Raw genomic sequence first — 25,729 nt, forward strand, 5'->3', positions numbered from 1 at the left:
AGATCTCTCAAAAGAGTTTTAGAAGTTCTAAGTTTTCTTTCAAATGTGCCTTTACTGTGTATAAAGAATGAAACACTAAGCTAGCACAGAACCACTGTTATTGTGAGACTGGGAAATTCCTAATTTTGGTCAGGAAATATTTTTGCTACCTGTGAAATATACATCTTGCCAGATAGCTGTGTTGGTGAGTTTTGGCTGCCCCTGAAGCAGAAAAGCAAAACAGTTTCCTACCATGTAAACAGAAGTTGGTTTTGTCTCACAGATCTCATAGATTAGAAGAGTGCATCTGAAATTCTCATTTTGACAATGTTTTACAGCAACACCAGCCATTTTGGCCAGACTATAAATTACTCACATGGGTGAGTAATTATTTGTGCAAGTACTTCTTTGAACCTAGTAGTAGTATCAATCAATGTCTGACTGAAACAGGGATACAAATTTAATGACACAGACAAATACATGAATTTCATAAATAGTATAATCCCAGTGTAAAATTAATCAATTTCTAAAAGAAGAGTAAAGAATTCCCACTGCCCCCAAGGATGGCATTTCAAATTCACAAGCATGGATAACTCCCTGCTATTTTATACATTGAGAAATTCCCATGGATAAATGTAATAGAATGAGATATTTCTTCAAAATCAAAGAAATGAAATACAGTTGAATTAGCACGGAACATCAAGATTTATACTTATTGTATGTCTTCATTTTGCAGATACAGTTTATTTTTCAAGAATGTGCACAACATTATTTTATAGTTCTTCACATATGTACTCTATGAGTGGAAATCCAGAATAACTGCAGTAACATTTTGCCAATAGTGTAAACAGGGCTCCTCCACAAACATGTTTCCCACAGCTTGTGATAAATCCTTTGAACTAGAGCTGTGTGGCCTGGAGACTGGAGTGTAGAGAAAACAGTAGGGGAATTCATTTGCACCTCCAGTTAAACCACTTTCTCAGACCCTATCTTATGCAGCAGGGCAAGGCTATCCAGAAAATATTGCAACTAAGGTCTTTGCAGAGTAGGTTTATTGCTTTATTCCTGAATATACACCAAACTATATAGGAATACTTTGTCACCACATAGCACAAAGCCTTATAGCAGCTTGGAAATAAACGTAGTGACAGCAGAATTTCTACACCAAGTGGTGTTTACAGGACCTAATCAATTTCATCACCAGTCTGGAGAAAATTGGGTTTGTCAGACATTCCTAGGACAGATTTAAATTTGTCAGGCTCTGTCAGTCTCAGAACCACAAAGCTGCACAAATCAATAGATCAACTCCAAATTTTGTTCCAGGTGCAGATGAAGACATAATTCGTAAGTGTGATGCAAACATCATCAGTATTTCAGCAATACACAGGTATGTTGGGGATAAGTAAATAGTTTGTGTACCCAGAACATTCAGTTTACATAGTTTTAATAAACGTGGAGAACATTTAAAATACCTTACAAAAATAACTAGATAGATAGATCCTTACATCATGCAAACTCAGCCATTTCAAGACACTAAAATGTCCTTTCTATACTTCTACTTTGATGGCAATCAAGGAATGTAGTACTCAGAGGGTAGGAGAATCAAAGAATTCCCAGGATGCCTTTCCAGTATATCGCAATTAATTTCCTAATGTGAGGGACTCTCAGGAGAGTGAACAATAAGTTCAAGACAGTGCTAATTTCTGTTCCAATAAAAGGGTATGAGCTATAAATGTCCCTTACATTTCCGTAGACAGATGATATTGAAGAGCATCTAACTGTCATTGTGCAGCAGCTGAGATAAAATTGGGTGTGTTAAAATGTGAAGTCTGTAGATGTGTGATCCAATCCTCTAGTTATAGCACCACAGAGTCAAGTTATGTAGTTTCGTACATACATACAACTCCCCTGCGAACACTGTAACTAAAACAATAGTTGTTGTTTTTATGTTTATTTGGGAATACACTAAATCCAGCACTTAGTTACTCAGAATAATTTTTTAAATTTTCAGTATAAATTATCAGTTTGAGCCAGGCATGAGGAGTGGCTCATTTCAACTTTTTGAGTTAAGCTTTGAAGAACATTCTGATTTTTATTTTGTCATTTAAAAAGGATTAACTAACTAAAAGAAAACCAAACTAATTATTTTCAAATTTTCTACGGAAATGTATTTTAGTGTTGTATACAAGTATGTGAAGTTTCAGATGAAACAGAAATGTGTCAGAAAGTTAAAGGAGCACAGAACAGAGATTTGCACAGGGTTATTCTCCAGCTATACAGTAGTACAGAAAGGAAAATGAGTTTTGCAGAACTTTATAGTTGCACATATGATTGTCTTATTAAAACTGAGTAAGATCTTCAGATGCACTTGTCTGAAATCTGTTTGTAATTACTCAGATCAAAATCTTTAAACAAAGTTGACAGAAAATAATAATCAAGACATGTTTCAGGTTTGATTTCTGCATGCCAGGCAGCCTGACCAGTGAGAAAGAGGAAGGTTTGTCTTTTCAGGGTGAGTCTCTAATGCATTGTGCAGTGATGTCTCTAGTGCTCAAGAGGTACAAGCAGGAAAGTTTTGTGGCACCACTAATAGCCATCTGAATCTGGACAGAGACTGCTGAACTGCCATTATTTCAGGTCTTTTTGCCAGTGAATATCTAAAAGCAAGAAAAATTCAATTCTTGAGACTGAATAGCATGAACAAAGAATGAAGGTAGGAGCAAGGAGAAAGAAAACAAAGATTTTATTTTATTTTATTTTATTTTTTGTCGGAAGGCTATGTCTAGAGCAGTTAAAATACTACTGCATTTTCTCACAAGAGAATGTCATCAAACTAGTGTGTTAGATAAGAGGTGGGAACATGGCTTAAAGACACTGTAATTTCTAATATAGCTAATAAGCATCCTATTATGAAAGGTAACCACCATCTGAAGAGAGAATAAAATCACTAAAGGAAAACTTTCCATCCATGAAGTGCCTGCAAGCTTTGGAGACCAAAAAAAAAAAATATATATATATATATATATATAAATAAAAAGGACAAAAATAGAGAAATCAAAAACAGAGGAATGATTCAACAGTTAACCTATTTATATAGTAATGAGAAGTATCAGGATTTGGGTGAGCTGGGAGAAAACATGAAGTTGACTTGGAAAAAATGACAAATGATAAATAACGGTATGTAGAGAGGCTGGAGCAGTAAAGTAGATGTGAGCAAGTTGAATTGGGACAAACACAGGAAAATGATTTTCTTGGCACAAGTTTTTGTGCCTTTGGTGCCTGTGCAGTCCCCACAATGCATCTCCATCAGAACTTGCTGGAAAGATTGGAACTGAGGATCAACTTAGCTATTTCGCAAGACTCTCAGTTAGTAAATGGCCTCGTGCACTGCAAAGATTACCTGTGACAGTTACCAAGAACTGGATTTGAAGTATTTCATGGCAATACCTTCTACAACGGAGATGCAAATGGGAACTCTACATGAACCTAAATGCAAGGAAAGTCAGAAAATCCCCAGAATCCAGCTGCCAGAGATTAAGGATTATATATATCGGGTAGTTTTTAAGGTTATCCTTCCAGTTTATGCTTTTACCCGTGCAGCATGCTAGAAAAAAGTGCAGACAGAAAGCTAGATAGAAAAGTGACTAGGTCAAGCAGCTGGAGCACCTATATCTAGAGAAGAGGATGGAAGTACAGTGACTTAGATTCTTCTGCCCTTGTGTTTAATGTTGCTTTGGGGAAGGAGACCTGAGAGTTCAGAATTTTCTTCAGTCATATTCCTACAGTCTGTTCATATGAGAGAGCTTCTCATTTTAGTGGGCAGAAGGTACAAGAAGAAGGTAGAGGAGGAAGGAAATTGTTCTAATTTCTCATCCTGGTCCATAAATCTATGGCATAGTCACGCTTTGTTGGCCCACTCAGACCTCCTGGATTCCATGGGAACTTCACCTGTGTTTGATATTTATTGACTTCTCAAAAAGATAAAAGAAAAATAAAAGGGGGGAGGGGGGGAGAGGATATCCAATTAAATAAGAATAATTTATGAGAGGTGAAATGCAATATTAAAGATAGCAACTATGAAAGGATGCCTTTAAATTGGTTTTATAATCTCTAGATATTTTAATCCAGCGTAGTTAAGAGTATTTTGAAATAAATGATGGAAAGTGATGTTGAATAAAAAGGCCAAAATCATGGGTTCACTGAAGTTGACAGGGGTTTTTCCATTGACTTCAATAAGGCCAGGATTTCACCCTAAAGGTTTATCACCAAGGTCAAAGACACAGAGTGATAAAATAAACACATGGATTTTTTTTTTATTTTATTTTTTCCACTGAGTTCAGAAATACAGAATAGAAGTAAAGGAGTCTTAAAGGAACTCTAGGTTCAGGCTCCCAAGCCCTGCAGCCTTTTAAGGTCAATTTCTGTGGAAACAGTAAAAGAATTATGGTATGTGACACATCTGAGTGAACCATAGCAAAGTTACATCTGTTAAACTTGTGAATTCCAGCCCCACGCAACATACATTTCAATTCAAAGAGGCTTAACTTTCCATAATTCAAACATTGTTGCATTTACCTAGCTGTTTTGATATTCTTGGATGCAGAAATGGAAAAAGAAATCAGGGAAAGGTTTAGAACACTAGAAAGCCACATCTGTCATAGCTGTGGGGCAATTTCTCCAGAAACATCACAAGAAAGGGTAAGGATGTGGTCCAGTGACCCTGCACAATACAGGACTGTCATCTGAAGTTTAACTACATATCTCTTCAGTCAGCACTGATAAACCAGAATGAAGACATCAAATGATGTTTCCCAACTGTCGCAGCCTTTATGCTAGAGACATAATGGATGAGTGTTGCTTGTAAACTCAGCCTATCATGTGCATACTTATTTTTATTTTTTGAGTGAAAGAGGCACTAAATGGGACTAAGTCATTGTGATCTCCTGTAAACCAATTAAAATGCCCTGAGCTTTATGATAAATAAAATCAGAAACTTTTCTGGAAATAACTGCAGAAACCTACAGATTTCAACAAGGAAGAAAAGTGTTTTGATCTGGGTCATTGTATAATTTAGCAGAGAGATAATAGATGTCTAGAGATGTTCCAGATTTTGAAGAATAAATTGTCATTTATGATAGCCTCTCCGTATGAGTAAGGCTGACTGCAGAACTTGCACTCTAACCACAGTGAAAATCCATGGATACAATGAAAGAATTTGTCTTACTCACTCTGACTCTCGTTCCCTTAAACAGGCACAAAACAAGGGGAGAAAAACAGAGCTGCTAAAACTGGAGAAGAAAAGAGTAATCTATCTTTCTGCCACACGACAGTTTGTCACAGTGCATTGCCTGTGTGAAGGTAAATGTGGAAAATAGAAAGACCCAATGAAAACAATGATATCTTGTGATATCTTGGGAAACAAACAAACAAACAATTGTCCCTACTCTCCCTCTCTCTCTCTCCCTCTCCTCCCCCCCCAGCCCCCCCCCCCTGCTCCAACAAACAAAACAGTCAAACAAACAAAAACATTAATAGAAAAGAGGTAGAAGAACAGATAGAATAGGATAAAGTAGGAAACCGGGGCAGAGAGTGTATGTTTATCTAAAGATCTTCCACATCTGCTAACAGCAGCATTTATAAATGCAATAGATTGCACATGACACGATCATGCTAGAACCACTTGTGTAACATACATGTATACGCATGTTTGGAGTCCCTGTTGGTCTGCATATATGTGTCCAGCAGCCCTATGGCCAGCTCTCTGAATGTCTGGCTTATCAATAATCAGTGTGTTTGTGAATGTGTGTATGCAAAGCAGATGAGGTAGAACAAAGTACCATTAAGAAACTAGTCTAAACCAGTAGAATGGTCCATGAACAAATACAAGGCTAGTTCTGATTTAATTAGCTTAATTGGTCAGTAAAGCACAGTGCTCCTCCTGGTATAAACAGGTCTAGTGAGAAGATACACAGATATACACTTGGTTTTCTTGACAATGTAGACAAGCAAATAAAAAAACAGATATGTTTATTTCATGATGACAAGATAACATTGTGACTGAAATGAAGTATTTCTCTGGGACGAAGAGGATGAAAGTTTGTTTGCTTTAAAACATTATTCAGTTTTTAAAAATGAGTTCTAAATAGGTTGCTGGCAGCAGGGTGGGGGAGCAAAAATGAGGAGGGAAAAAGGGATAAAATTGTCATATTCTTTCAGTAAGAGTTATAGGCAGGGAACTGAGAAACAATCTGACAGTAGTTTTCCGTTTTGTCTGGATCAGCCTCTGCTTTCATGAATCAAAGATAATAAATACACTATTTCTAACAATATAAAATTCCCATTAAAAAAGTCCAGTAGCCGTAAATTTTTGGGATACAGGAAAAAAAAAATCACACCAGGTTTACGTTGAAAAAGCTTTAAGACTTCAACATGTCAGATATTTTGGGAAAAATTTACCACTCTTCTCAAAACAAACTGCAAACTCCACGAGATGTAGACAGAAAACAGGCCTCCCTAGTGAACTTTGACACAAGAATAATGAAACCATCTATAATCCACATTTGATTTGTTTGGAAAGTTTTTCTGCTCTGTATTTAAACTACTATAAAAAAAAAAAAAAATCTTGCCAGGAAAGGGGAGGAAAAGGGCTCATTTTTTAAATAGTTATAATCTTTTAAGCACCACTCATCTTGATTTCTAGTTAGTATCATCAAGGCCTTCTCTAGGGATGTGATCCAAAAGCTACTTACACCAGTGAAAAGATTCTGACTAACTTCTGTGGATTTGAAGCTTGCATCTAAGCCAGACTCTTCACCTAATACAACATTTCACAGACCACTGCCACCAACAAGGATGATTCAGATAACAGAAATAAGAGCAAACCTCCCAAGAGCCAGGAGCTGGACATTCTCAGTGGATTTTTCTGAGATCCCTTTGCCACTGGAGACAAAGAGAGTTTTCTTGATGTATTGAGAGCAGAAGACACTCTGCAGTAAGCATCCTGTGTCAGACAGATGGTGAATAGCTTTACAGAACCTCTCCCATACTCTAGCTCCTGCATCACACAGTGACATAGTGATATGCAGGCATATTAGAAATGTATGAACTTCATCTGTAAACCTGTAAAATAGTCATAGATCAAGTAAAACATTTTAACATCTTTTTTGAGCTATTGCTTTTCTCCACACACTTTCTCGTCCACTTTACACTAATTTGTATTCAATGCTGCTATCCTGAAAGCTTCTCTAAAACTTCCCAAGAGATCTATCATACCTTGCCTGTTTTCCCAGGTTTCTAAAATTAATTTAGATCAATTATTTAATATGTTCAATCATTTTCTTTAAGCCATTTACTGCAGATAGAGCCAATTATTCAACATAAAATACAGCCAGATCATTTCATCACAACCAAAAATGTGATTTATCATCACATTCAATTAGAACCTACTGAAGTCAGTGACAAAAGTCCCATTCAGCTGAATAAGGATCAAGCTGTTAATTTACAGTGCCCTAGGAATAAAGTGTGGCAATGGATAAGGCTGGGATACATACGGGATTCCAATTTCAAACAGATTGTTTTGAATCAGTTGTTTTCCAAGCATAATGATGCTCAGCTGAATACAGAGTTCCATCAAACAGCCTCCTGGTGCACACTGTAATTAAAACAAAACAAAACAACAACAGCAACAAAAACACATGTAGAGTGTGAATGGAGTAAGATAATTTAAAAGTACTGACTTGGAAGAGCCACCAATGTCCATACGAGGCTGCTAATCCTGCCACCAATTTTCTCTGGAGCACTGAACTTGTTGATCATTGCAATTTCAATCCTTAACAAGGTATTTCATCTCTACTCATAAAACCACATTAAGGAAAATATGTGATGCTCTGAAATAACTTATTGTGCCCTGGGGCTACTACATTTCCTTTTAAAATATTTACTATATAATCAATGTAATCAACATAATGCAATATCACCAATAGTCTTCCAACCTGATGTCTCCCAAGGGAGGAGAAAGTCTTCAATCTTGCGAAGACTTATGCTTAAGCTTTGTTGTAAAACCATGAGTAAGTCTGTTGCTTTTCAAGTGAATACCCACAGCAGTTAAAAGGATTTAAAAAAAAAAATGTGTACAGGTTTAGCACAACATGGCCATAGCTTTTTAGGCTATTAAAATCATTGAGCTTCTAGTAATCTACAAAATTAAGAACACAAGTTCAAATTCCAGCTCTGCCATAGGTTTCCCAAGGGCTTGGTCAAATCATTTAATGTTTGCACATTAGTGCTCATTTATAAAGCAGAGAAATTGGGATGCTTCACCTAAGACTGTGAGGTGCTTAGAACTGCAGAAAGAGAGAACATACAGCTGCTGCAGAGGGAAAATTTGGATTTTGTCCATTGATGTTGAAAATTTAACATATTGGTAAACTTGTTCTTAACACATTTCCTATTTTTCCCTTTTTGCCTATATTCCACTGAAACACTGTACATGTATCTCTCTGTGTTAATGATTTTTCAGCTTTATTTTCATGTGTACTTACCTCTTCCATTCGATAGCCATCAAACACATATACATAATGACCAGGACGGCCGACAAATCTGAAAGTAATAACAATACATGAAATAAAACAAAAAATGGAAAAAAAAAAAAAAAAAAAAAAAAACTTTAACAATATAACTGTGTTTTTTTTGTTGTTGTTGTTTTTTTTGTTTGTTTGGTTTGGTTTGGTTTGGTTTTCATATTAGCTAAAATATATCAGAACTAGATGCTTCAACATGAAGTTTAATAGACTCAAAATCTATGCAACTTCAATTATTTAAAATGATTTCAAAATATTTTCTACCACATCCCAACTAAATCATTTTTGTTAAAAAAATCTGTGTTAAAAAAAATAAAAATAAATCTCTTTCCCTTGAGTAGAGATCACAGACAAAACTGGGAGCACATATCATAAATCACATTCTCTTGCATTTGAGTAATACCCTGAATGGACGGCATTACTTACACACACATACACAGTCAAGGCTCTTATGACTAAACTGAGAGAAACAGTGAAATTAACTTTATTATAGCCATATAAAACAACAACAAAAATAGGTTAAAAAGATAAGTCGGAGATATTTTTCATTAATGTCTTCCTATATTTACAGCTGCTGGTAAAATGTATCATTAATTCTTAAATCAGTAATGCTGAATAGGGTTAGTGAAGTATATAGATTAACGAACTTTACAGCCCCCAAAAGGAACAGAATAATGATATGAAACAGAACCCAGAGGATGTTTTAAAAGTTTTTGCCAAACTTTTAGCAAACAACCATTTTAAGTTTCCCATTCAAAAGCATGTGCAATACTGTGGATAACTGGGTCCCAAAAGACAATGAACCTGAACCCATAGGAAGTCACACTTATATAGCCGGACAGCTGAATTAGCTTTTTGGTCAACCAGATCATTTGCCAAAATATTCAACTTCCAGTTGACTGTAACTGTTTCTTAATTTAACCTGGGCAAATAGTGAAAAATGTGGAGAAAGTGATAGGGAAAATCGTTCCGTATTTTTAAAACAAATTAGAAAAATATTTTTTTGCTAAATGGTGCTTCAGAAAAAATGTACTAAAATGTGAAAAACACCATCAAAGCAATAGCTTTTGTTGATAAATGCAACTTCTTTCTTTCACCGAAAGGAATTATTTTTTGGGTGTGGATTATTCTTATTAAATAACGAAAGCAATTACATTTCAGAACAATGCTCTTCTTAGAAGAGAGACAGGACAGCACTCAACATCATTCCTTCCCATTCAAGAGCAAAGTTAAGACAATTCTATTTACGATGTTTGTCATAGCTGGTGAAGGTGGTCAGTGCCAGACTTAGGTCATTCTTTGACTGTATTTTTGAACACAGATCCACTTATATAGACATATCTATATACATTAATATCAATACATAAAGGACATTTGTCCTACCTTCCTTTAAAAAAGGCAACATAAAAAATTGGTGCATATGAATTCACAAACTTCAATAGGAATGCCTTCAAAATCAATCTCTCCTCAAAGGCTTTCTCCGTTTTTGGTACCTCTGGGGTAAAAGAAGCAAACCAGAGAAATCAATTAGTAATTATGTAAACATCCATGATATCCTCAAATACAACACTAAACTGCAAACTTCAAATTCATATTGTTTTGTCTTTCATACTTTTGATTTCTGTCAATGCACATTAACTCCTCCACTGTCTGACTCCTTCTGATTCCAGAGAGTCATTCCAAACTTCCAAATGGAAATTAAAGACTCTTTGTTGGAAACATTAATAATGTCAACTTAATGAACTTGATTCTCTGATATGCTTCTGACAGCTTATCCCAAGTTGCTAAGGGCTGTCTATTCAATATGTTGGTGGCAAAAATCAACAGCTGCCCCCCCCCCCCCCCCCCCCCCAAACCTGCCTGGATCTGAAAATACCTCACATCTCACATCTTTTCTTGTCTCTTTTCCTGCTGAGATACCTGGCCAGACCTTTCTCTGCTTCAGACTATGTCTGCAAAATCTTAGCACAGACCTCTGAATACTCTGACTTCTATTACATTATTCAATGTATAAAACTATTAAATATATTTTATTAATATTATGCATTTATTGATAAAATAGCAATAAAAGAGAAAGAAAGAGAGAAAGAGAGAGAGAGAAAAAAGAAAAAGAAAAAGAAAAAGAAAAAGAAAAAGAAAAAGAAAAAGAAAAAGAAAAAGAAAAAGAAAAAGAAAAAGAAAAAGAAAAAGAAAAAGAAAAAGAAAAAGAAAAAGAAAAAGAAAGAGAAAGAAAGAAAGAAAGAAAGAAAGAAAGAAAGAAAGAAAGAAAGAAAGAAAGAAAGAAAGAAAGAAAGAAAGAAAGAAAGAATCATGGTGTTTATTTAAACCCTAAAGAAACAGCAACATTCTGATAAGTTCCCACAACCCAGCATTATTTGTGATCCTTTCAACCACAAATTCATAAAAGGCCAACACACGGTTTGGTGAGCCCTAAGCTATCATTCATCTACATGTATAGAAATGCTTAATTAAGCCAACAAAAGATTTGAAAAATTTGTAGATGACCCCATATGCTGGATAAATCCTCAGGACAAAATCTCAGGGCAACAGGAACATCCAGTAACAGCAATTCAGTTTTTAAGTTGAGGGAGAAAAGCCCTGGATGTTGCCTTTTACAGAACTCTCACAAAGATGAGATCAGCCACTGGATGAAAATTTGCACACCATATATGGTTCTACAGACTCTCTTAACACTGCACTCCCTCCCTACTCTCAGATATACTATACCATACCAATAGAGGCATGCACAGAATGTGTCCTCCAGCTAGTGGATTCTGCTATACAATAAATGTGTCAAGCCAGAATAGATGCACTAGCAAGAGAGAAAACTCTCAAAAAAACCCAACCCCAATACATATAATATATGGTTGTTTGTGAGCATACTACTCCAAATCTGGGAAGCTGAAACTTTCTAGGTGGAGAATGAGCTGAGACATCTGTGGGATAGATCTTAGTTTGCCAAAGAAATTGCTGCCTTTATAAGGCACTAACACAAGTAGCTTTAATTTTGTCTCCATTTGACTGATCCTTCCTTGATGTTAATGGAGATACAAGTGAGAAAATGAGTCCTAAATCAAGTCTATCACCACATGCTTACTGAAGACAACATATTCCACCTGAGAATACCAGGATATTATCCACACTTCTGCTGGTCTGATCTGTAAGAGAGGCACAATAGTGTTCCACCTTGCTGGACCAACAAGAGGTGTGGTGGGTCCTAACGCATCCTGCACTAGCTCTCTGTATTACTTATAACAAAACCATTGTCTTCTTACTTTTTTTTTTTTTTTTTCCTGAAGTACTGCTTCAGCAGGTATAGAGGCAGATGTGTTAGTCCGAACCTAAAAAGAATGCAACTGATATCATAGGCACCATTATTGTGCTTATAGATGTACTTAATTTTTCACCCAAGCAAAGTATTGAGAATGTTCAGTGTTGAAGTAGAACCCTGTGCGGTCAAGACCTTTTCCTCCAGCCCAACAAACATGTTCCTCAGCTTTTCTATTAACTGCAGTGTGAAAAGAGAATTAAGTATGTTTTACTCTGCTTGGCAAAATGAAAGTTCACAAGGTAAGCATTTATCACCATGAATGCATTGTAATTTTTAAAAAAGTTTGATTGCAGTTGGCATCTGAGCCAAGCACTGGAGAAAGCTGTGTGAATGAATCTTCTATCTTACATAATTTGTAGCACTAGAGATTACTCAGACTGGATTCTTCTTAAACAAAACACCTCATGGTTAATTAGGAATGCTGCCTAAATAAAGCTAGCAAGACTGGAATGAAATGCAAAGTGACAGGAGGAGAATAATCTGCAAGTGAGAAAGAAATTCTTGTTTCTTTCACAATTCAGAGTTTTGCACCTTCTCATGGTAGTTTCCTTTTGTGTTTGTCCCACAGAGGTAATGGCAGTGACTTCCACTTCCCAGCTTTTGCTTAGAACCAGCCAAGGAGGAGGAGTCTCAACCTCATCTCTTTCCACACAGCAGTGTCATGCCCTAACCACTGTGCCATTTCTCATCTGGGAAGGTGAAGTGCAGAGGACAGAATTGCTCAGGTCAAATGAAATTAGCAGCTTTTCACTAGTATGAAACTGAAAATCTGGGCACAATTTTAACCCGAATGATAGGAAACACAAGCTTCCTTAACACACTAGCACAGAGTGTGTTTATGTAATGCTGCTAGATTCTGCCCAAAGCCTGATGCAAAACAGAAACAAACAAATTAACCCCATATGGTGACATTTTTTGAAAATTCTTTGCTTTGGTTTTGTTTCTTTCAAATACTTTTATAATATAATCTAAACTACCTAGCTCTCATTACTGGTAAAGCCACAGAACCTATTTCAAAAATTCAGCACTGGACCTGTATGATAACTAAAAAACCTTACTTTATGGTGTTCTTCAAAAATAGGACTAAAATAGGTAGTTTCACTTTTGTGAACTTTTGTCTTGAGAATTGAGGATAAGAAACAGAAGTCCTGAGTTCCTAAGGTTTTAACCTGAAGTCTGCTAGATCCAAAAAACTTTACATCACTGTAGCTTTACAGGGATATAATCTAAAATTTTGAATGACTGTGTCAGGTTCCAATTGTAAAAAAGTTTCCAATTTGGAAGCCTAAGTTTAGACACCCCAAAATTGACAGGCAGAGTACTTACTACAGTTATAGGCTTCTGTGGTTGCTGATTGACTTTCAGTGTTTTGAATAACTGACTTCATGTTCCTAGCCTTTGAAGCATCTAGAATTATAGGTGATGTATAAAAATATGGGAAGCAATATTTAACAATGGATATAAGAATCTCATGTTAGGGCCCTGTCAGTAAACATCTTTAACGTAATTCGTGTTAAAAAAAATAAATAAATAAACAGTCTAAACCTCTCTAGTAGTCAAAAGACTGACTTACCTTTAAAAGGCTCAGGTATACATTGCCTGGCTTATTACAATAAAACAACATCAAAAAATCAACCCCCTAACTAACAGATAATATTACAAGAAAAGCCCAGCCCAGGCATGTCCCTATAACAGCAGAAAAACCGTTTGAGTGGTAGGGACTTTGTAAAAATCACAGCAGATAAATAGCATGGGAAGAATTTGCTTTCAAGAGCCAGCAACATCTTTGTAACAATCCACTGACTTTCAGCTCCTAGAGGTAAAACTATATATCAAAATACATACCAGGTCAAAAATTCTCAACTAACTCTAGATAAGTGGATCTTGGCACAGAGCCAGTGCAATGCAGAAATACCAGCTGAGATCCTGGAATTAGCACAGCTGCATTAACATGGCATTATGGCCAGGCTAATTAGTCCTATTAGTGGCACATTGCATGTTGTGGCTTAGACCCCCAGTTTACAGAGGCATGTCTGAACGTCTTACCCCATAGGCCTGAATATTTTCACTGGCACTCTTCAGTGGGAAATATTCCTATTAGAACTTCCTTGAATACTCTCATGTCAATACATGTAATGTACTAATGAGGAATGTGGTGAGATAGCTTTACCAATTTCTGTCAGCCATTTGGCAACAGCTCCATAAATTTCATCAAGTATAAGTATCACAACGAGGTTGATGATGACAGCAGTTGCGGTCACTGTCACTCGAACATTTGACCTGGTTGTCTCATGTGTGCTGAATGACAAAGCTGCTGCTGTAGTAATTCGGTAAACGATCACACCAAACACTGCTGAAAATGTCAGCATAATCTGCAAAGAAATGTACAGAATGATTAGTTTAAGTATGATAGTATTGTTATACTAGCATTTAACAAAAGCATTGATTTATATGTTGGCATATAAATCTATGACTTGGCACTGTGTGGTTATTTCCTTAAGCAACACAATAAAAAGGGGATAATAAAATAAAAATTTGAGAAATCAAAACTGTCTAACAGGGACATAATAAAGAAAATGGAAGCAGAGTTATGAGTTGGCATAAAAAGTCCTGAGAAAGTGGATTTCCTCTGCAGATAAAGCTTCGCACATTATCCATGCAGTAGTGGTGAAACTCAGGTAGCTCAGCTTCAAATGCAGGTTCAAATTCAAGATCTTTTACCTGGCAATAGGTTCGGATGGCTTGGACTGAATGGTGTACATGTACGTGCAGCCAAGGAAGTAGTCACTGCAGAAGTGCCGCTTTACTCCCTGATACCAGTTCTCTTTGTGTAACTAATGCCACAAATTCAAGTGTATAAATGTTTTCCTTACTATTCTTGTTTTAAGATAAAGATGGGTTATGAGAGCTCCACTTTACATTTCTGCCCCAGAAATCAGGTGATGTCCTGAGGTCCTTCAGGGGCTAGCTTTGGCCCATGAAATGAGAAAAGTCAGCCCTGCTACTAAAGGTCGTTTTCCCACAAGATAAATTTGACCTTCATAGGGCTATGTGTTCTGATTTAAAATAAATAAATAAATTAATTAAATTAAACAGTAATAAAAAGTAGCCAATTTTCATAGCCATAGCAGGAAAAAAGGAGCAGGTATATTTTTCCCTTTCATTTTTGCCTTTGGCAAGAATTCCAATGTGCATTCATTATTTTAAGTAAAACATCTTGAGGTCCTCAGATGAAAGAGACTACCTAAATGTGAAAGATTAGACCATTGTAATTATTTCAGTGGGCCTAGGGGCCAAGATTCACAGCATGGGTTTAACAAAATTTAGCAGTTCATTTTAATGACCCAGCAATGCTTTATTGAACCTCTGCATATGGGGGGAGGTTGTCTTATGAATGGTACTATAGCAGAAGAACAAGAACAAGAGTCAGAGTTATATTACAGGTTGAAGAAGAAAGCTAGGCATATTTTGTTTTGATAGCAAAATAGTACACATTAAATATAAATATATATTTGGAGAAACTTCTGGAGATATCTTGTAGAATTCACAAATACTTTTTGTGAGAAAACTATAAAAAAATATCTCAAATAAAATAACTTGTTTAGCCTTTTTAAAGAAATGTTTCATTAATTTTAAATGAAATGTAGATCACTGGTGAGTTTTTGCTTTGTGCTAACATTTTTCATTTAAATTCTGGTGTAAAGAAAAAAAAACTGAACATGAAACACTTTGAATGAAAGCATTTTAAATGGCATAAAGTATTATTTCCTTTCCTCTTGTAGTTTTTGTTGTGTTGAGAAAGCTCTTTCTGTTTTTTCTGCCTATTTTTCTCATTATCTCTACCAAACATACAAACAAAATATACTGTCTGCTCAGCTCTCACTGTGACAGAAGTGGTGCAGGGACCCAAAGATCAGAACTATTACTTAACTTTCCCACTATTTGTTCACAACAGTTGAAGATAATCTCCCCAGTAATGAGAGAAAACTAAACAGCATCACCTGGCACTAATCTAATCCACCTTTCACCTCTGAAGTCACATTTTTATTTATTTATTTATTTATTTATTTATTGGGTCACAGATTATTTTTTCTTAATCACTTTCCAAATATTGTTTTTTTCTTCCTCTTTCTCCTTTTTTTTTTTTTTTTTTTTTTTTTTTTTTTGTCATTTTCACTCTTTTGGTGGACAAGCAAAACCAGCAAAGTAAGATCACATGTATCATTCTGGTATTCCAGAAGCACTAGGGCATCAGGAACTCCTCAGTTGCCTAGATGCTTTTTAACATACACTTAGGTACAGATGGAAAAATACTCCTTTAGAGCCTTCATTTTCTGTGCATCCTGCAACAAAAGAAAATTGAGGGAAACTTGTAGGACCTCACTGTAACTGAGAACATTCCTCTCACTCCCCCAGACAGGCACTGAGGGAGGGGTTCCTATATCTTCATAGAATTCATCCCGTTCCTGAAAATATATCTCTTGCCCAAATTCCCTATGAGAAAGACACTGTTCAGGTGCCTATTTGGGGTTTTGTCGTGGTTGTCCGTTTTCCATCTGGCCAGTTCTATCCCTTACTATGGTAGACAGCTTCTTCACCAAATATTTAAACTTATACTGTCAAAGACTGAATTGCTTAGAAACAGATGTGAAAATTGGCTGCAGAAAAGGTCACCTACTGAGCCTGGTATGAATGAGGACAAACAGGAAAGCATACTAGATCTGAGAAGGAAGCTATAAAACCCTGTGGGCTAGACTGATACCTTCATCCAAGTAGGATAACAATTTAATGTCCGAACAATTCTTTGGCTCCCCAGTGGGACTATTCCAGAGTCAAGTATTATGCCATGTGGGAAGGAATAGGACAGTAGGGTTCAAAAGAAAGAACAGGATGAACTCTTCTACCATGACACTAATTCGTTTTCTTCCTTATTCTGATTGAGCCAAACACAAGGAACAAAAAGAAAGGCTCCATGCCATCCTACTCTTTTGTATCAGCTACCAACATTTTTATCACATACTCAGAAATCTTTGCTGCAACATACACCTTCTAAGTGTAGAGTTTATAAACTGTGACATATTTCATTACTAATAACATATAAGCCGAAGTTGTTTATGGCCATCTTGTCCTAGAGACCCTGCTACCATCTGTCTTACTGGGCAAATTCACAAAAAAGACTTGTGAAGTTCTATTCTAAAATCCTTTCAAAAGAGATTGCTTAAATCAATGCAGTCAGCTGAGGTTTTGAGTACAATAAAAGAGATCTGACCAGATTTTAAAGTATCTGTAAGCATGTAAAATAATAATATAAGCAGGAGTGGAGATTGATTGGGCAAGAGAACCAAACCCATCATTTTTCTCAACCTTCCCTTTTAAAGAAACGAACAGCATGTCTAGCTGAGAAAAGCAAAGAAAAACAAACAAACAAACAAACAGTTCTGCTTGAAAGGATATTCTGCTTGAAAAGGGAGTTTAAGAGTGCACAAAATGAAAAATAAAGAGAAAAAGCTTAAGGTAAGCCTTAACCACTAGCAGCTTCAAGAATTATCAGGGAAACAATCCTATGTAAATTTGGGAGAGGGGCAGAACATGACAACATTGTTCTATTGCAGTATGGGCATCTTTAGGGAAAATACCTATGGATTTATCTGCGATATCCCATTGGCCCAGAAAAGATGGTATTAAACATTAAGCAATCACTTCTGCAGCACTGGAAATTGCAACATTTGTGTGTGTGTGCATGTGCATATCTGTTCCTGATCCTCCTGTGCCTATGTGGAATATATGTGCACACTCATATATAAACTCAAGATTTTATCATTTATATCGATATAGTGCTCACAGCCAAAAATATTAGTCTGTGTGAATAATAGCACAGACATTGATGAGACATATTTACTTTCCTTTATGCAATTCTATTGCACAAGCTGAAAGCAAACTTCTAGTCTGGCTTTTCCCAATCACTGTTTAACTAATATAACATAAAAAAAAAGAAAAGTCACATGCACTAAAGAGCAGATTGCAAGCTTCACTTGTGAGAGTGGAGCTGGCTCTCCCTCACCAAGAATTGACTTGAATTTCCTGCATGGTTTATGCATGTAGGTTGGATATTAAGAAAAAAATTATCCACTGAAAGGGTTGTGAAGCATTGGCTGTCCAACGAAGTGGTTGAATCACCATCTTTGGAGGTCTTCCAAAAACATGTAGATATAGAGCTTAGTGACGCGGTTTAATGATTGACATGGCAGTGCTAGGTTGAACTAGATGATCTTAGAGGTCTTTTCCAACCTAAATGATTCCATGATACTATGTATGTGTAGTAGGGGAGGTATATTTCATATACATACTAGGTATATCACTCATATACAGTTGCATGTGTTTACAAAATTTTGAGTGACTGCTGTCTTCCTGAGGCCTAAGCAATCATTTGCTTTTTAGGCAGAACTTCTGAGTGGCATCATCTGGGACCTTGCTTAAAGCAGGGTATTTTTCTTCTCTGCACAGATAACTGAAAATCATTTGCATTTTATTATAAGCCTTAATTTTTGTGCAGGTTTTCACATATTTGGATTAGAATCATTGGAACATCATGCTTATTTCTGTAAAATGTTTTCCTTTTTTGGCTAATGAAGAAAAAAAGGTCAAGAAGAAAAAGCATCAAAATTGAAAAGTTACAAGTTCTGAGATTTAAAGTCTCAAAACCAGTTCAAATGTTACCAGCAAAATGGTAATACAGGCTAGAATTAAGCATATACATGTAGACCTTATTTAACTTTAACAAGTCATTCTTTTGCAGGTAGAGTGCTTATGTGGTGCTCTCAACTTTAACCATGTTAAAGTCTCCCTTAAGCATGATTTTAATGTGCTTTCCTGAGTCATAGCCTATATATTTCTGCCCCTGCTTACTGCACCATTTCAGAAAGAGTTATAAAGGTGCAATGTAAAGCTCTAGTTCTTCAGCTCTTGATAGTGACTAGAGAAACTCTGCTAGCTTTCACCTTTTGTAATGGTGTCCGCAATTATTTTTCTAGAATACGTTGAGCATTAGCAAGACATAAGCACCTGCAGTAGAAAACTTACATGTAAACCTGCCCTGGCACAACTTGACACTATTTCCTCTTGTCCTTTCACTTGTTACTTGGGAGAAGAGACTGACATCCACCTCACTACAACCTTTGAGGTAGCTGTAGGGAGTGACAAGGTCTCCCACGGGCCTCTTTTTCCTGGTTAAACAACCCCAACTCCCTAACCACTCCTTCTAAGTCTTGTTCTCTAGACCCTTCACCGGCTTTGTTGCCCTTCCTTGGACATGGTCCAGTACCTTGATATCTTTCTTGTAGCAAAGGGCCCCCAAATTAAAACAGTATTCAGGGTATGGCCTCATCAGAGCTGAGTACAGGAGACAATCACTTCCCTAGTCCTTTATACATTATATACACACACACACATATATATATACATATTTATAAATATGCAAGCATGAATTTGGCTTGAATATGATCGTAAAACATTAAAAAAAATGAATTAAATACTCACAGGATATGTGTTGTAGTATATGCAAAGTATAGTAAATTAGAAATACAAAGAATTTATTTATTTATTTATTTATTTATTTTAATTAGTCCCTGAGTAAGTTTCTCAGGTCATAGGTTCATGTGGTACAAACAGACACATTTCACTGCCATTTTATACTGCCTCTGGATGTGAACACATGCTTTCATTCAGTAATTTCTATATCTAGAAGGATAATGGGATCCTTGACAAAGTAATGTAAGGCTTCTTAGGCAGGCTTTCCTGTTGCTTCTTACAAAGTCTAGCAGCTTGCTGTTAAAAATTTCTCTAGGAGAATGGTGTCCACACTTTATAGTAGCCTGACCTGCACACCTTATTCTTGTTCCCAGAATGCCACAGTCTTACATGACTACAGTATAGTCCATCACTGCACATGTATTGGACAAATACTTCACAGCAGCATGTTTATTTCACCTATACATCACTTGTTCAGTAGGCTTAATGCTTCTAAATATCAGTCTCACAGAACATACTGAGTACCGTTCATGCAAACAAATAGAGAGTGGGCTTCCGTTTATCAGATAATGGAGGATGGAACACAAGTCCTGTGGAGAGGTGGCATCTACCAACAAGATGCTCTTATTACAGCAAGTCATCTAGCCAACAGTCCTCCCATAAGCAGTCTTTGGAAAAAGAGGATAAAGTTGGAGATAGACTTTGAACTCTATGAGTCTTCCTGGTAGGAGACATATTTCTCATGAAATGTAGGATACTACTGTAGCTTTCTGCAGATTTTTAGCATCTTTGAGAGCATTAATTCAAGATTGAATTAAAGAAGCTCATCACAAAGTTTCTCACACCTAATAAATCTGGAGATATACAGATTACTTTACCATGAATAAAATCAGTCCACAGTTTGCTGCATATCCAGGTATACGGTCATTCCAAGTCAGCTTGTCCTTTTCATCCTGTGACAAAACACAAAGATAAAGTAACAAATTTTATGGAAGTGTGCAAGAGGAAATATTAGAGTTAGTAAGATCTGTTAGTGAAAAAAAATGTTCTCAATTCCAGTACTCCTGTTATAGAACTGAAGATAATGAGAAGATTTAGAACACTGCTATTTTAAGGTGAGAAAAAGAGAGGGTAAGATGGTAAATAAGACTATAAACAAAATGTCTGAAAAATAATTAAAAAAAAAAGTAACTATGATTTCAATATTTGAAAAAATGTATCTAAGTGTTTCTAAATTTCATAGTATCAGGATTAAGCCTTGAAGATACAACCATTCATTTTAAAGTCCTTCTTGCAAAACTTCAGAAGAATAGTCCTCAACAGAAAGCATAAAAATAATGCTTATGACCATAAAACACAGATTTTTGTCTAATGGCTACATTAGCTGAATGTGGCCACTAAGGTCATTCTTGCAATGACATCCCAATCTTTCTCCTGGTACTTGGTGTATAGAACAGAAAAATTACAAAGGCAAACCTCCTCTGTAATTTTTGCTGCCAACCTTGTTTTCTTCATGTGCAAATGAAATTGTCCTCTTTACTGAACAATTTAAAGCAACTGTGATCAGTAAAATATAGTATGCTTTTACCCTTCCTACCCCATCTCTAGCAATGTGCACATCTAAAGAAGACATTTGAAAATGGGTTTATATAAGAAATACAATTCCTTCCTCTCAAAATAGGGTTCTTAAAATAATAAAAAGCCATTACTTTGTTTAAACGAAACAAAATTTATATAATCAAATTAACTAAGGACTCAGAGCGAGCTGCTGTTTGCATCTCTCTGAACGACCATTGCTATGCCATGGACTCCATTTACACTGGAGTTAACCCAGAGTTGTTCTGAATTTAAATTAATTATATTGGATTAGAATTCAGGTCAAAAGTTTCAAATGAACCATTTCTACTGTGTGATTGTCCTCAGATAAAAATAAAAATCTAGAAGTATTATGCCTCTGTAAAAAGCTTTCCCAAAGTGCCAATAGTACAGTATTATATTCTAATTATAGAAATGTACTCATAGATTTTCTCATGGAGTTTACTGAAATGTGGAATTAGGCTGAAGACTTACTACACAACCATTACCATTTTGATGGTACCTCAAGCAAGTGAGTAGTTGTTCACCACACCCTCTCAGCTCAACAGTTCAGACAAATTAAGCATGTATCCCTTGGGAGGATGCTGGCAGGACAAGATCATAGCAACGCCAAGCAGAAGCATCAATAATTTGGCCCAATGTATAGAGTACATAAAGACTACATACAGAATTAATGGAGTCAACCATTTAGCTGGAAAGTTGCTTTAAAAAGCATTTATGTGAAAGCACAGATGCATTTCATTTCATTTTGGCATCTACCACTCAGCAATTATACAGGACATAGCGAAGTTCTAAGTTACTATACTTTGACTGGGGCTAAGGGACAATATGTCTAACAATTTCACTATGGGAAAAACAGTAGAGAAGCAAAACAGGAAAATGAGTTGATGTTAGCCAAAATGGTTAAAAGAAAACAAATATATATATTTTATAACCATACAGAAGTAGAAGGAGAAAATTGTGATTTATGCAAAAGGTCCAGGAAGAGCCAAAAAAAAATATTGAAGAAAACTAATTCAAAAATCTCTCTAGCAGTAGGAATGTTGGAGGATGAGAAATCATAATATTAAGCTCAAGTATTCACATATCATGAATTGTGCTCCCCAAATTATGAGTGGCAAAATGGCTAAAGTTTTCAAGCTTTTGTTTGTTTGTTTGTTTGTTTGCTTGGTTGTTTTGATTTCTTTTGTTTTGTTTTCCTTGCTCAATATGTCTGGTGATGTTAGATATTTACTGTAGTTTGTAGTTAGGTACAGACAAGATCTACTGACTTTCCAAGTCAAGAAAAACATCACATGCTGAAAGACTCCCGTTAATATCTCAGCCTTTTGGAATACCTTAAGAAGCAGTTGTCCATTATGAAAAAATAGCCAAAACCTCTATTTGCCCTATTTGCTCCTCCTGTGTTTTTTTGTTTTGTTTTGTTTCTTTTTTTTTTTTTTTTTTTTTTCTAAGTAATACAAATACAAACCTGGATAGATGCAAGAAGGAAGGAGAAAAACTAGGGAAACAGAAATGATTGGCAAGTACTTTTAGAGATGAGAATCAGAAGTTAAAGTGTACCTAAGCCTGCATTTCTAGGTATTAAGAGACATTAGGTTTAACCCAATTAAGGGTCCAAATATTAGACCTGTCTAAGGTCTGATAACTCCAGTTATCAGACTGTATGTCCTCAGAAAAGTGCTAGGTGTATAGGCACTTAGTGCCACCATCCATTTTGGAAACACTAGGTTTAGCACCTGAATACTTGTTTTAAATAAATCTCTGGTTTCCAAAAGCACTTTGTTCCTGATATCTTCAGTAAAATAAGTTCCTGGAATAAAGATTTAAAAGGATAATTAACTCTTTACATTTCAATTTATTACTGGAGATAACTAAATGGCATACATGTATGATTGTGTCCCAAATATACTGCCTTGCTGAACATGAAGAATATAGTCCTTTCTGTTTTGGGGGATTGACATAAGCTCGCTGTCCATCCTCCTCAACAGAATGGGGGGAGAAAGTAAGATGAAAAAGCCTGTAGGTTGAGATAAATACAGGGAGATCACCTGTCGGTTACCATTACAGCAAAGCAGAGTAGACTTGGGAAAAATTAATTCTATTTATCATCAATTAAAATAGATTTGGATGGTGCAAAACAAACAAAACTAAAAACATCACCCCTCCACCCTTCTTCCCAGGATCATCTTCATTCTTTTCTCCTCTACATGCCTCTCCAAGTGGTGCAGGAAGGATGTGAAAAGGGGACTATGGGATCCATCCATAACAGCTCCTCTCTGCTGCTCCTTCCTCCTCATACTTTCTCTCTTCTCCAGTGTGGGGTCATCCCATGGGGTGAAACTCCTTCAGAAAACAGCCACCTGCTTCAGCAGGGTATTTTCCACAGTTTGCAGTTCAGTTATCTGATATGGCATGGTACTTTCCACAAACTACAACATCATACCTGCTCCAGTGGCTGGAGCACCTCCTCTGCTTCTGTCTTCTCTCAGTTTAGTGCTAACAGAGCTATTTATCATATATATATATATATATATATATATTCACTCTCTATCCTCTGACTCTGTAGCATTTTACCCTTTCCTAAAAACTTTCTTTCTGATGTGCCAAGAATTTCGCTGATGGCCTCAACTGTCTCTTACTGTAGCTGTGTTGGAAGAGGCTGAAACCAGCTATGTCCAGTAAGAGGCAGTCCCTGGCCTCTCCTCAGAGGCCACCTCTGCAGCGCCCCACTGCCAACACTTTGACACCTATGCCCAGTACATCTATGACATGGGTGCAACAGCATAAGGAATATCATATTTGCTTTTGAATACTGAGCAAGGCAATGCAGGTTGAATACAGTTCTCATTCAGAGTGGAATGAAAGACACTGAAAGTGTTTTCTCAGTCTCTTCTTGTAACAGAGGACACAAAGGTGGAAATGAGGAAGAAGGGTGGGTGTAAAGTACTTGTACTTGACAAAGTACAAGTAGATAAAGGAAGGAAGAGAAGGTCGGTATACCACCTGATCAGCTTTCTCTTTCATGCATGAGCTTTCTAAATGTTATACAACATTTTCATGAATTTGCCATCCTCTATAGCACCAAGCCAAAGGGAGAAATGAACATGTCTGAGATATAATGGCATTATGAGAAGTAAGAAGAAGCTGGATGAAAATATTGAGTTACTTAGCATGCAGGGCAGAAATAGCAATACCAAATTCTGGAATGATGATCAATGTAGTAGGCAGCAGAATACTACTTTCTGATATAGCTCTTGCAAAAAAATCCAACTCTGTAAATTCTCTTGGTATTTTATATTACACCTGATTTTACTCTCTGGCAATAGTGCCATCTAGCAGTTAAAAGACTGTACTGTGAATTATCAAGAACACTTTGTCTGTAATCAGTGTTACACTTAAACATTGCAGCTAGTACCTATGTTTTATTCTAAACTCGTTGAATTTATTGGTAGATTTCTCATAGGATATAGCACATATCCCATTCTAGTGAATAACATTAATTACGTAACATTTCTTGGATTTTAGACAAGGGCAGAAAAGTTTACCTGAAGGTTAATGAAAACTCATCCAAATAGGCAAGTTATCTGTTTGGAGCAGTTTAAGAGGTGCATATAATTGCTGACATAATACTTTGAACCTGATCACTCAAGTAACAATCTCAATGGCAGATATGTCACACTGGCACATTACCCAAGGGAAACTCTATTGCAGGGAAATATTTACATGAAGACAGAAAACTTTTCAATGCAGCTTATGGTTCTGTGGTAAGCAAGACAAGCCAATAGATAAATTTAAAAATCTTTCCATCAGATACTTTGAATACAATGCTCTATTTGCAGTTGTATTCAAGCACTATCTAGGTTTTGCAGGATGATTTATATACTTATGAGTTACCTAAGTTGGCTAAGATCCAACATGGGCAGCTCTGCATCCTCAGGTGGGCCTCTGAGCTTTGGAAGCCTGGAAATATACTGCACTTGGACAACACCAAGGAGCTTTGCAAAAATAGTTCTATGTTTCTCTGTGAATCAGACCACAGCCAGTTTGCTCAGATCACAACTATTTCAGTTATTTACTTATATTTTCCCACAAGAAAAAAACTCCTCAAAACAGGTGTTTCTAACTATCAGCCATGCCAGTTCATTCCGCACTCAGGGAGTAAAGCAACATACTTTATTTCTTTTGCATCCTGCTTAGTAACTCTAGTTTTGCAGTTCAGGCTGTTCACTCAATTGCACCTGGGCAACCTGAATGACTTCACTGGACTTACTCAAGGCTGCAGTAATTGAGTGGAACTTAGTAAAAGATACTCAAGGAAGAACAGAATCCAGGACACCTCTCTCTTGGCTTCATAAGGTCTTGAACAGCCAGAAACAGTAAAATGCTGTAAAATTATATTCTTCATGACAAAATCCAGAAGTTCATCTCTAAGTACACCCAGGAAGCATCAAACAAATAAATGCCATTCTTATATGAGCACTTTTCTTAATAGAAACAAAACATTTAAACTGTGTAAAAATAAAAAAGTGTCAAAATGAGCATTTAGTAATAAGAACTGTGGCATCAAATACAGTTCTTAGAGTCATAGGATCATTTAGTTTAGAAGAGACCTCTCAGATCATCATGTCCAACTGTTAACCTAGCACTGCCAAGTATACCATTAAACTGTGTCCCCAGGCACCACATCTACACATCTTTTACATACCTCCAGGGA

General features: G+C 36.3%; 1 protein-coding gene across 1 annotated transcript in view; it reads right to left on the bottom strand.

The window, feature by feature from the left end:
- ANO2 (anoctamin 2) overlaps positions 1 to 25,729 on the bottom strand; it is a 200,160-nt gene that overhangs the window by 21,082 nt on the left and 153,349 nt on the right. The window contains exons 16-20 of the mRNA XM_084508867.1: positions 20,295 to 20,369; positions 14,060 to 14,261; positions 9,942 to 10,053; positions 8,520 to 8,577; positions 7,530 to 7,630 (exon numbers count right to left, since the gene is read on the bottom strand). Of these exons, the coding sequence (XP_084364993.1) occupies positions 7,530 to 7,630; positions 8,520 to 8,577; positions 9,942 to 10,053; positions 14,060 to 14,261; positions 20,295 to 20,369 (548 nt within the window). The remainder of the gene's footprint in view (positions 1 to 7,529; positions 7,631 to 8,519; positions 8,578 to 9,941; positions 10,054 to 14,059; positions 14,262 to 20,294; positions 20,370 to 25,729) is intronic.

This window comes from Aythya ferina (assembly GCF_964211825.1).
Source record: "Aythya ferina genome assembly, chromosome: 1".
In the NCBI taxonomy this organism is placed as follows: domain Eukaryota; kingdom Metazoa; phylum Chordata; class Aves; order Anseriformes; family Anatidae; genus Aythya; species Aythya ferina.